Consider the following 13,032-nt stretch of genomic DNA (forward strand, 5'->3'; position numbering starts at 1 on the left):
TTCATAGCAGGTGAGGAAAACTCATTTATGCCACTGAAACCATGAAAAATGTGTAGCTTTGCCTACCTTTTCCTGTGGTGATGAAGAAACAAGAACAAACTGTTCTTCGGGTGTTATAATCTTCAATCCATTCCTACACAGGAGGGGGGAAATTGTTTTAATCTAGTGAAATTTCATCCTGCGAAAGGCAAGGTTTCTTAGGGCCTGAATCTGGTCCCTTCCCTCCCCCACCCCAGCTAGCACTCACTGTAATAGCCGGTCAGCAGGGAAAACGAGCAGCAGGAAAGACTACTCCCTTTTCTCTGGGCTACCTCGTTCTTTACAGTGTTTAGACAACGTGTTTGGTTTGTTAAAGACACAGAAATACAATTAGCTTTCTGAAACAAGAGCGAGCAGTAGACATGATTGCACCCAGCCTGTTCCGCTCCTGGTTTACAACAGTTGGGTACAAAGTACACAGCCTCCCTCCCACAACATCCATTTCAGCATCACGAGCGAGAATACTCACACGTTACCAGCTTCTTCTGAAAGAGCTTCTACCCACAGCGTGGACAAGGGGAAAATGTGGTGCGTTGAAAACTGTAGGCCAAGAGAAGGGAAACGTCACTGAGCACAGATCCGTTAGCCCGGCCCCAGGCTTTTTCTCAACATTTTTTTTCCCTTTCTTTGAGGGCTGGGGAAAACTGAGCATTACAGGTTCCTTATATGCACCTTGCTCCAAGAAACAGCCAACAGAAACCATGCCAGACACAGCAATCAAACATTTAAGAAGCATGTAATCTCAAATTTATTTGTAAACATGACAAAACATCCCTTTTTTATTTGTTCAAGGAACACTGCGGTGAATGGTGCAAAACCCCATCTTCACTGTACCAAAACAGGGCATGCTGTTCGAAGCCGAGAGGTTTCGTTCTGGGATACAAGCTGGCTTACCTGAGCATGTACCAGGGCATCGTTGAAGAGGATGAACCAGTTTACAGAGAATCTTCCAGCATGCTGTAGGGACAGCGCCCGATTGCTGCTTTCACAGATTAAACGGCGCTCTGGCCTCCGCAAGGAATCCTACAGGTAGGGTTAAAAACAAAGTTACGTACTTCTCACTGCTCATGACAAGGTCGGTGCTGTGTGTCTTTTGTAGCAAAGGCCCAGCCCTTCAAGTCAAGGGTTCTACAGCAACACCAGTTAGAAAAACGGGAAGTGCAGCTGGGGCAGTAGCATCAGTAACAGACACGGGGTGTAATGCTAACAGCAAGAGATGCTGACATGTCGTCATACCGTCATTTTCCCAGGAAAGGTCTTCCAGAAGCCAAGAGTGTATTCTGCTTCTTTCCTTTTTCTGTTAAGATGGACAGCAAGGCTCTCATAACAAGAACTACAGTCCTGTAGCTTCTGGTATTCTGGAGATGCCTGCAGGGCACGAGGTAAGCCAGACCTGAGTGTTTCTGAACACCTGTACCACCAGCACTAACCAAGCTGCTCACTTGATTAAATTGGCACCAAATGCATGACAGTTGGCCTGATTAACCGAGTAACAGCGAGGCCAAGTTACTGTCTCAGTCACATGTTCTGTTGGTGTGCTGGGAGGTTTTAAAATCACACAAGTTCCACTGTGGTTAAGAGGAGAACGAGTAATATACGGCTACATGATCTACCTTCTTGCAGCTTAACAAGCTGTAGCAAAAGTAGTGCTAATAGCTGTGGGAGTGATACTTTAAATAACTACTTGTACATTTTTCCCAATATAGTCATTGTTCCTGTTTAGTCATCTTTTATTTCAAAAGAAAGCAATTATGTACATCTAAATGAGGGGTAAGTGTCTACCTAACATACACGTAGCATTTTTAGTAGCATTACAGCCAAGGATTGCTACGTTAACGAGGCCAGATGGAACTGAAAAGCAACAGGCAAACGTCAAAATAATATATTTACAATTAAGCACTCAGGCACACAAACAAGTTCTGGCAGGGTAACAAGTTTCTCCCTGTCACACGATCTGTGCAGGCGCGGTGCAAGATGGCAGAGATAAACGCGCCTGAGCTTCCCTAGGGCAAAGGGAAGGCTGAGGCTGCTGCTCTGAGGACTAAGCAATTCCTCATTACCTGCCTTTGCCTCACAGAGTTACTCCCGAGCTGTAAGTTGCACGTGTATGTTTATTCAGGTACAGGTAAGGAATGCAGCTTACCACTTCAAAACAGGTGGCAAGCTTTAGCAGAGTTCTAGCGTAATTATGAAGTCGTCCAAATGGCATGAAAAACAGAGCATTCAGAACTTCCACCAGCTGGAGGTTTTCCTCATTCTTCTCAGACAGCTTCTCTAACAGCTCCTGGTTTTTACTCAAGAAGTCTCTAAAAGGTGGGGCCATTGGGGAGCAGAGGGAGGAGAGAAGAAAAACATGGCAGGACATCAGTGATGTTCCGTATCAGTGAGCACAGAATGCCCCTTTTGGGATTATCATAAGGCAACTGCACGCTTCTTAAGCTATTCCCAAAGTAGTTTAAGGATGTTCAGCAATACAGACACAGCAACAGCAGTACAGCAACAGTCTAACTGCACCACGGGACTTTCACACTTCTACTCTCACATGCTCAGTCATTAGACTGGTTACAGAAAGTTGAGTAACTTGCCCCACCTGGAGAGTAACTTTTTCCCCTTTATCACCTCATTATAGTAGAGCCAACAGGTGGACTGACTTCCCCTTACTGTTAAGGGTAGGAAGTTTCCACCCCTGTTGATTCATACAAGGCGGCCTGAAAGAATCTTAACTTTGCTCCAGTGCGCTTCCCTAAATAGACCCAAATAATCTCTTCCCCACCCCTGCTGTTCAAGGCAACTGACCGGTTATTCCCCTAACTAGAAAAATTACATCCTACCTCAAAGAAAGGCAGGAAATCTGTTCAATCCTCAGTCTGATTTCCAAGAGGGAGAACTAATCTAGTTCAGAGAAGAAGAGGGAAATGATTCTGAAGACAACGCATTAGCACACAAACCCAGGATTTCTTCGTTAAAAGGAACACAAACCTACTTTTCCCTCTCCCTCACCATATCCGTGTGCTGGCACATGACACATCTGCATAAAGACACATCCAGCTGGGAAGCACTTAAACCACAAGCTGCAAGAATCAGGTGAGGCTGAGGAAGCAGGCCCCAAGGACATCAAAACAGATCAGAGATTTGCACAGCAGGGTCCCGAAGGATTCTACATGATCAGTAGATGCCATTTAACACATCAAAACAACATACCTGTCTAGGTCTGCTAATGAGATTCGAGAACCCTATTCCTAAGGCTTGTTGAACAAGAAAGTCTTCTTCAGAGAAAAGACCAATTTCTTAATTTGAAATTTAACCATCAGAATGCTTTCATTTTTAAAGTGCTTTGAGATGCTCACACAGAGCTGCCTGTAGGAAAGTGTCAAATAACAGCTTCCTAACACTGAGTATAGCTCATCTACTCTTTCAGAGGGAATGCGCAAAACAACTGCCAACGCTGGAGGCTTCTGCTGAGGCTACCACGTCAAATGGGTTGCGACTACCCCTAACGCATCCTATCGCAGAGTATCCCTAACAGACAGGCTGACATCGTTAACCACTGACTAGGACAGCATCCCTTCGGGGAGGGGGCAAAATGCATCATTAGCCAAGATAATCTTGACTTCCCTTTGCAAATAACAGCACAGAACCAAGGCACCTACTCCCTGATGTTTCAGAACCTGAAAAAGTCTCCTTCACCCAATGAGACCCTGGTTGCAGTAGGAGAAGCTGTGACACCTGACAGTGACAACTGAATGTGAAGAATTCCGAGTAATTTCAGCACCCAGTAATTATAAATAAGCTTATACTTGAACTAAGGTTGCCTACACATCTTGACCAGTGCAGAAAGATGCTCTCTGCAGTGGGATTTTGTATTTGTTCTTTGGCACTGGTGCTCAGGTGCCGGAGATCCTTGGCATTAGGTACCCTGGTGTTTCAAAGAACTTCCAGTACCATCGTGTACACTACATTCAAAGTGCTCCATAAACAGAATTACTCCCAGACTACAGGAATTTAGGGAAGGCAGCAGGCTGGCTGGCAGTTCCTCTGATGAGTTAAAATAAGACCCTCATCTCAACAGCTTCACAGCACCAGAGTTTTACTTGATTTCAAAATTACTTTTGAAAGGAGAAAGAGGCTTTATTTTATGATCTATCAACTTCAAATACACTGTCTCAGGCCTTAAGGTACAACTTCCTTCTTCACATTTAAGAGCAGCTATGCATGAAATAGAGTAAAGCAACCTTGAGAGGCAGAAGATACACATGCAGAAATGGTATTTTTGCATCACTTTAAAACACTTCCATAAACTTAAATAAATCAAACAAAAGTGAATTCACATTATCTAGACTTATTAATTCTTAAAAGTTTGCTGGTCTGTATTTTCTTGACAGCAGCATTTAGAAGAATAAAAGGCTAACAGGCACTGAAGAGATGCTGAAAATGTCTCATAACTAGGCTTTCAAAAAAATCATTGCCCAAATTCTATTTACATTTCATTCACGGAACTTACAAGAATTTATGCTTTTTTCCTCCTTCCTCCACCTTTGAGATCAAGTGACTGAAGTCATTCAACAGCATTTTAACCCACATTATCGCAGTTGAGAGGGAGTAGCCTTTTCTTCAACTGATGGAAAAGGTGTTGGTGTCAAGTAAGCAGAGACCAAGTCTCTGCACGCTCATTACTACATACACACACAGCTCCTTAAAGTACAGTTCTTTGCTAGTTGATCAAAAACTCCAGAAAATGGTAAATGCTTACATTGCTGGCTTGGCAAGGAGCAGAAATCCTCCCATTACCAGGAAATTTGTTACTGAAGTACAATACCTGAAACGGGGAAGAAAGAGCTTCTGTTACAAAATAAGAATATGCCTGGAAATAGCATCTGTTGTAGTTCCCAACAGTTCACCACCGAGATCTGTAACATCTTTCACTAGACATGTAATCCACGTGCTTGAGAAAAGATTAAAACCAAACACCCAGCGTCACTGGAACGCTTAGTATTCACCTCAACGCGGAGGACAGAACATGCATTGCTGTTCCACAGCCCTGCAGCCGTACGCACAACGCAGAGGGCTTACTTCACAAACAAAACTGGATGTTTTTGCTTGTTCTCCCTCAGTTTGGCCACGTACAGAACAGGCCTTCAGCTTCAGCAGTTTTATGCTGCTAGCCTCTAACTCTGCTCAAGGTGGAAATTTCTCTTTTCCTGCTATTCAACGTCCCACCTTTCAATCTTCCCCTACCAAAAAAGAACCATTTGAAAAGAGTCAGCTTTCTCCGGGGGAAGAGGCCTCAGCTTAGCCCAATTAACAGACAATACTTATGCTGCCTGATGGATCCCTGGATGATGCTCAAGGCACTACGCTGAGGAGCAGGTGTAGGTTCTGATGCCGTACACAAAGGTGTAAAGCATTACAACAAGAAGAGGGAGAGCAGAAGACAGGCAATAACGAGAACAGAAATCATGTGTTCCAGTCTTTGACAGGGAGGACAAAGAAATTAAGAAACCCTTCTAATCTGAGTAATGAGAACCAGTTCTGGAAATCCAGGTTACAAGAAACACTGAGGTCAAAGACTAAGAAAGGGAGAAAAAAATTCATGTTTACAGTTAAGAACAATCCATTTAATAAATGGAAAAGAACGTTTCCCTTCGGGTGATAGGGCATAAGTTTACCACTGACCTGGTAAAAGTGGTAGCTTGTGTTAGAAGCAAGCACAACTAGCTGCACATTCAAAGTGCTACTGCATACCTACTGAAGCTGATGTTGTTGAAATTCTGTTCCCTTAGAGACCGAGCTGTCTAGTAACCAAGACTACATTTTTTAGATTCTCCCCTCTGTCAAGCCAGTATCTTTCACAAAAGCCTGTAGGTATTAGGTATGAAGTGACTTTTGCTACACTTGGATGCAATGATCCAGCAACTACAACAGTTACTGGGGAGAGAGACAGCAAATGTGACTGCATAGACTTCCTCTCCCAAAAGCATTAAGCTAATAAAAATAACCAGGATAATCCAGACTTAGTTCTAGGCACTAAAGCAGCTCTGTCTTTTGGGTGAAGGTGTAATGCTAGCTATTTAGCAGATATCAGGGCAGAACAACCGTTCTTCTGGGAAACAATTTTTAGGTAATGATGCATAAAAAAGGCATGTTGTAACCACAATAAACCCCCAAGGTAGCTTTCCTGAGCAGCCGAGCCATGGTAACTATTACATTATAACAGAAGGTCCTTACCACTAAGTGACAAATCCGTCATTGCTTACAGATATATATGCAGCAACCAAAGAAGGGTTTGCACACAGACTTTTACATTAGGGAAGCCAAAACTGCCCAGTGTGCTCCACGGGCAAAAACTTTGAAACGTACAGCTCAATGCTCAATTGCTTTGTGTAAAACTCCCAGTACGCTTTAAATTGCAAGAACACCATTTGCACCACAGTACCTTCTGTAGCTTCCCTTACTTTCCCCTAACTCAGGGCTTGTTGTGGTCAGTAGGTTACGCCTGCAGAGACTCAAGATGAGAAAGAATTGGATACTTGCTCAGTGTAGCTATCCAAAAATAGACTGGAATGCTTCAGGATGGCCAAGCTCCTGGCTTCTTTTACTCCGTGAAGAAAGCTACTTAGAGAAGCTCCATGTTGACCGATGAGATAGCACAGCTTGCTGAACCTGCTGGCCATTTCCTGCAACAACTGGATTGTATTTGCATTGCCCAAATTATCTGTAACAGACCAGAAAGCAATTTAGCTCACCTTATGAAAGAGCAGCACCATTGATAAAGAGAATTACCCCAAGGTGCTGTTTAGATGTTTTGCTGGCAATTTCACCACATGGCTACGTTATCCAGAATCAGGAATTCACCAATTTTAGAATAACACAGCTCAAATAATTAAGTTACTTCAAGTGAAACAGCCAGGAAAGCGCAAATACGAAGAACATAATGCAGATGTCAAAACGCAGGTGTATTTCAAAAGTTCAGCCAAACAGGGGAGAAGAGTAAGACCATAGCTTTATCTTAAAATATATAATTATTTTTACATTTTGCATAAGTAAATTTGTTGTAGAACACAGAGGAAATAATATCAAAGAAAATATTAAAATAAGTTCTTACCTAAGCCTAAAAGAGGTCTAAGAACCTGAGATTTGATCTCGCTCAGTTTGACATAAAACCTTCTCTCAGTAGAAGCCAACTCATGCAAACTGGCAATATATCCCATTACGTTTTTGTCTACTAAGACCAAACAGTTGTCGCCACCAGCTATCACATTGCTTACGTACCCTATCTGAAAGGTGAGAGAGAGGAAAGAAAAAGAGAGCAGCTTTAATGTTTTTGTTTACACTCCGACTTAAAAAAAGAATGATGCGGAATAAAGCCTATCTTTAGGAGCACCAGGTGACAATAAGTATTAATTACCTACAGTGACAGACAATCCAGTCAATGCTGGCTTAATACAAGAATGATAAAAGCAGAGGAAACATTTATAGTCAATGCTGTTCATTTTCCTGGTACTGACAGAGCCTAAAAGACAACAAATAGAGCATTAAGGCGACTCATACAACCATTCCATGTTTAAGAGACAGTGACCTTAAGTTCAGTCACTTCCAGACTTGTCATATACTTCATGCTTATATCAACAACGCTGACATGAACTAGTAACATTACTTCAGCTATTTCTCCTAGTAATTAGGAAGTGAGAATAACAAGGCTTTAATATTATGACTGTGCTCTGAAATATAGTTCTTTCTGGACCTGAAAGAAGTCAATTTACTGTTAAGAGTAATATTACAGTATTACTAAATGGGACTACCACTAATAACTACACTAACACAGGTGGTATTAGTGCAGATATTAGTCAGCATTTGCTTTCCACAGTAGTCGGAACCAAAATTCTTCTCTAAGGTCAGCAGGAGGGGCACTGATGCACTGTGGCTCCTCACTAATTCTGGTTCACATGCAACCATTTCCCTTACAAACACTGAGCCAGAGCTGTCCAGCTAGCAACCACAGGCCAGGTCTGGGTGCAAGAGCCTACAGGTCACCCTGCAAGAGAAGGGAATGGGTAGCAACCGTCTTATGGAAGGACTAAAGTGTGTGTCTGCCTGCACATATGTGCGCACATGCATGGACCCAGTGTCCAACTCCCTGTCCCCACAAAACCCCTCTCCAGCTGCTACTCCACTCTGGGGAAGTAGCGATGAGACCCAGAAAAGCCGAGACAAAGAGCTGCTTTCTGCCCTCACCACCTCCTTTTTGTTACCTTTCACTCAGGTTGGTCCAAAATCAAACAAGTGGGAAGGGGGCGTGCCGTCAGAGCACACACTCCCTCACCTCACGCCAACTTCGAGGTAGAGATGAGATTCTGCCTGACGAAGAAAATTGCACAGGGGCTCCTCCTCTCTCCCATAAAACACACGTTTTGGTGCCTGTGCTCAGCCATCCCTCTGCACCCCTTAAAAAGGGAGGGGGAGGGAAGGAGATGGTGCAGAACTCGGACCTTCTACCCGCTCACCAACAACATAGGAAGCGGACTGGGATCGAGCAGGCAGGGCCGTCAGTCACTTGAGAAACAAGAGGAGAATGAAGAGCACTAACAGCCACGAATGAACACGAAGACTGTGGGGAAAAGGGCACAACACAAGGGTGCGCTTCAGCAACCTGCACACATGGCAGGAAATGGGTCAGACGCACTGGAAACACCTCCTTCTCCCCCAAACAGTAGGAAAGACCAAGAAGCAGGCAGGGAAGAGAACAATACTGATTAGGCCTCCTCTCTGCCCCCCTTAAGCTGTGTCTCTGATTTGACTGGTATGAATCGCCACTTGAGTGACACCCTCAAAGTCAGCTGAGCCACCAGTACTATGGATTTCCAAAAAGCATGAGTACGATTCACACTAACATAGAGGAAGTACCACTCACCTTACTACAGGATAGTAACAAAACTGGACTCTTAGTACAGCTATTTTCATACAAATTATTCTCTGTTGTTGTCTCCTGGCCACTGTAGTATAATCCAGGTTGGAAGTCTTCCTCGTCAGCTAAGAAGAGGGAATAATCTAGTCCTGCTGCTGTACTCCAAACACCATCACCACATCCCTGAAATACATGAGGAAGGGAGAGACATGAGAAATCACCACCTAAAGCTGGAAGGAGAGGAGAGTACTTAACTCTGCTCACCACACTGCAAACAAGACACCTGACAAGAATTGCAATAACTGGCAGTTTTTCAACGTCAGTGTCCCATAACAAGTGTCTCGCTTATACACAAACCCATCTCTTGTTCCAGTCGTCTTCTAGTGGCTGACTTTTTGCCTTTCATTTATAAATCACTTTTATTTTCCAGTGGGCATCAGGTGAACCTGATTAAAGTTGGAACACTATTCCCCCCTCTACATTTAACTAGGAAATCTATACATTTGGGAAACAATTAACATGCTGCACATTAATTTGCATAAGGCCTAAGCAGGAAAACTGCAGCTAGTTTTCCACTAAGCCAGGCACCAGTAAGCACTGGTTAGGGTCGGGTCTAGCCAAAGATCATTATCTGACTGTTCACCCAGTGTGGTGAAAAGTTCAAAACAAACGGGAAATCCACTGCCAAAACAGCTCTGGAAATAAACATATGAACAACAAATATGGTCATGGTGTAGCAAAGCTAAAAATGCTACAAGCAATTGGTTACAATAAAACTTTTAAATACCCTGGAACACTTTTCAGTGCTGCAACACTGATATCAGAGAAACCGTGACATTTGACAGGAAGATACAACCAGCCACATTCCTCAATTTTAGAACTTCAAGGTGGTCAAAACCTGTGGAAGTCCATAAGGTATTTCCTGGATAGATTTTTCACAAGCTCAGTAGCAATCGTATTCACAGTACGAGCCGAAGAAATCAAGGGCTCTCTTACTGTACAGCACATAAAACCATAAACAAGGTCAGTTTTTAGAAATTACTGGGCACTCACTTGGATAAGGGATCCTAAACAGAAGGAAGGAGAACACAGAAAACAAAGTACCTTCGTGAGACGAGGGACTGTTGTTGGGGAGTTCAAGTGACCGAGCTGGCCAGAGATATTACTGCCCCATGAATACACCTGCGAGAAACAGCCCAACGTGAGAACGTAAGCTTCTACACAGACACATACTGAGCTGTAGTCGTACAACACATCACGTGTGCAAACACACACAAGTCAAGGGTATGAGGTCCATGTACCAAGGATCACTTCCCTAATTTCCACTGTCTTCCTATATTCTCAAACTGCCTTCTCACATTTGGAAATGGAATGCAATGAATCAAGTCACTGTAATCTTTGAACAGAATGTTGATGGTACATGCAGAAATAGAATTCCACACTGCTTCCAAGTTGCCTCCCACAAAGGGAAACAAAAGTTTAGAAGCAAAAGAGAACACCACCTAGAAAACGCCAAACGTGACGATTGTGTCCTAGAGAAGCAGGAAGTGACAACAATTACTTGTACCTGGGATTTGGCAGTCAGTGCTAAGGAATGATGGCCACCAGCAGAGAGGTGAATCACTTCTTTGCCGTCGAGGCTCTTCACGCACAGTGGCTGAAGCCTGCTGAGCCCAGCACAAGGGAGGGAGGAGAAAAAATAATGTTAGAGGAATTCTTAACAAAAAGAAATCCCAAGTTTGGGTTTTCCCCACAACAAATTAGAGAAAACAAACATACATGGAGTCTTTTGGCAATAAACCAGCTTAGTCAAGAAGGTCCTAAGGGCAAAAGCTGATGATAAACCTCACTCCAGTTTGGACAAAACTCCTGGTGATTACAAGGGGAAAAGTCGTAACTGACTGACATTCAGTAACAATAGAGCATAAAATATGTTACTTGGAGGAGCCTAGGTCACAACACTTAAAAGGACAAGAACACAGTGCAAGGCAGCTGACAATTTGAGAAAGGTGAATACTCAAGATTTCCTAGTGACCTACTGCATAAAAAAAAGTTATCAAAGAAATCTCACCTTGGCAGAACATCGCCATGTCCTAGCTGTCCTTCCTTCCCCTTTCCCCAGCTCCACACCTCCGTTCTTAGAGAGGGTAGAAGAGCATCAGCCTCACCACTGTAGGTTGGAGTTAGAGCTACAGTCCTCATTTTTGCCCGCCCTACCTTCCGTAAGAGCCTAGGAGAAACTGAAAACAGGCCAAATCACCCATCATTTCTGGTAATAATCTCGCCCAGACTGTGTGACACAGTAACAGTAGCATTAGAGACAGCCAACCACCACTTCTTACAGAGGTCTTAATTAGGATTGAGAGCAAAGGCTGTCATGTAAGAAGACAGGTTACTGAATCACAGAAGTAAAATTATGTGCTAAAAGCAGACAGATCCCAACTAATTTTTACTAGCTATTAAAGAATGACAGGCACAGAACTATAATTATGCTGAAGGAAATGAACTGCAACAAATTATACATTAAAATAAGTATGTTTTGAAAGAAAGCATATCCTTGCAGTGAACAGAACATTGCAATACTTCCTAAAATCTTCTCTCAGATTCAAGATCAGTGTAGACCTGAACCACGTACTCAGCCATTCACAGCAATCAACAACAAAAGCTGAGGGAAGAAGGTCATTAACTTCTAAGCGTGTCAGTGGGAACTGGAATATTTCTAGGTCCCTGGCTCAAAACCAGCTCAGTGCAATACAGATTACAGGCCACACAGATTTTTACCTGCGATGCAACCTACGTGAAAGATAGCTTGTCATCATTTTGCCATCTGATGCCCAGACTACTACAGTGCACCTGCTTTACCTAACTTTAACGATAAGGAACACTCCTAAATCACCATACTTCTGATATTCTTACCGTGCAGTATATGCTAGTCCTCACTCCCCCCACCACCTTCAAGTCCTAAGATATGCCTCATCTTTGGTAGATGACTGGATTTGTTTAATAAACAGGTTTTATTTTCAGTTGCAAACCTCCACGTTATTATAACTTTTCCAGTCTCTTGTTTTCCCAACGTGCTTTTTTACCTTGTGACAACAAGCCAGGCAGGGAAAGTCTTCGACTCCCTCCTTCAGATTCCTCCTCTCTAATATCTACTAAACTGGAACTCTTCTTCCCCTGCATGGATTCCAGCCTGACCTGCTCTTCTCGGCTATCTTTCAGAGCCTCGGGCCCTGGGGAAGTGCTGCCAGGCTGAGATGCTGGTTCGCTTGGAGGTGTGCCATAGAAGTTCATAACTTTCTTCAGGGACAGTGCTCCAGCTTCATACGTGGCAGCTACTCTCACTCCAACTGCTGACGCGCAAGAGGCCACCAAGCTGTTCAAGGCAGATGTGCTGGTACCTGGAGGGCCAGGGATACAAGCACTGAGTTGTTCTTCTCGAGAAGGCTAAAACCAAAGAAAAATTGAAGGGTATCATACCAGACAGCACATAACAGAAGGGTGATGACGTACACATTCACTATTCAAACTGTGCGCTGTACTGAACAAGACATTGTGAGGAAGCTTTTTATACTTGGCTGCACATCTATCCCTCAGAATCACATTTTTAGGGTACGACCACGCACCATTCTACACAGACTGGGCTTTGTCTGTGGCACTTTTGTTGCGTATCCCTAAGAGACTATGGGTTAGGGTTTTTTAAAATACCAAAAAAACGGATCTTTGCAAACAAATACAAAAAATGGATTCAATTTCAGGCTTATTACTAACTGTGTCACCAGTTAGAGTGCATCAACGAGCATGCTGTATTTATGGAGAGATCAGTTCCCCCGCTATGATCCCCCTTGGATCGCACAGCGATCCACAGATTCGTTCTGCAAGGCTCGTCTTATGCCACTGTCGTATCATATGAAGCTTAGTCAATAATCCCCAAGTCACACTTGGGACAAGCTGACTGAAGGCATCTATTAGTACCAGCACACGATTACCTATAACAGCAATCATTCTGCCCACCAAATAAGAAATAATGCACAACATAATATTTGCAAAATAGTTTGAAGTGGAAAAAAGACAGTAAAGCTCCCTTTCCC

General features: G+C 43.4%; 1 protein-coding gene across 1 annotated transcript in view; it reads right to left on the bottom strand.

The window, feature by feature from the left end:
- Positions 1-13,032, bottom strand: part of ALS2 (amyotrophic lateral sclerosis 2 (juvenile)) — a 31,873-nt gene that overhangs the window by 13,907 nt on the left and 4,934 nt on the right. The window contains 13 exon segments of the mRNA XM_010155608.1: positions 67-133; positions 509-579; positions 934-1,062; positions 1,276-1,407; positions 2,183-2,345; positions 4,790-4,855; positions 6,571-6,751; positions 7,142-7,313; positions 8,948-9,124; positions 10,046-10,123; positions 10,509-10,605; positions 11,013-11,181; positions 12,028-12,388. Coding sequence (XP_010153910.1) covers positions 67-133; positions 509-579; positions 934-1,062; positions 1,276-1,407; positions 2,183-2,345; positions 4,790-4,855; positions 6,571-6,751; positions 7,142-7,313; positions 8,948-9,124; positions 10,046-10,123; positions 10,509-10,605; positions 11,013-11,181; positions 12,028-12,388 — 1,863 coding nt within the window.

The sequence above is a fragment of the Eurypyga helias genome, unplaced genomic scaffold (assembly GCF_000690775.1).
Source record: "Eurypyga helias isolate BGI_N326 unplaced genomic scaffold, ASM69077v1 scaffold6357, whole genome shotgun sequence".
Lineage (NCBI taxonomy): Eukaryota > Metazoa > Chordata > Aves > Eurypygiformes > Eurypygidae > Eurypyga > Eurypyga helias.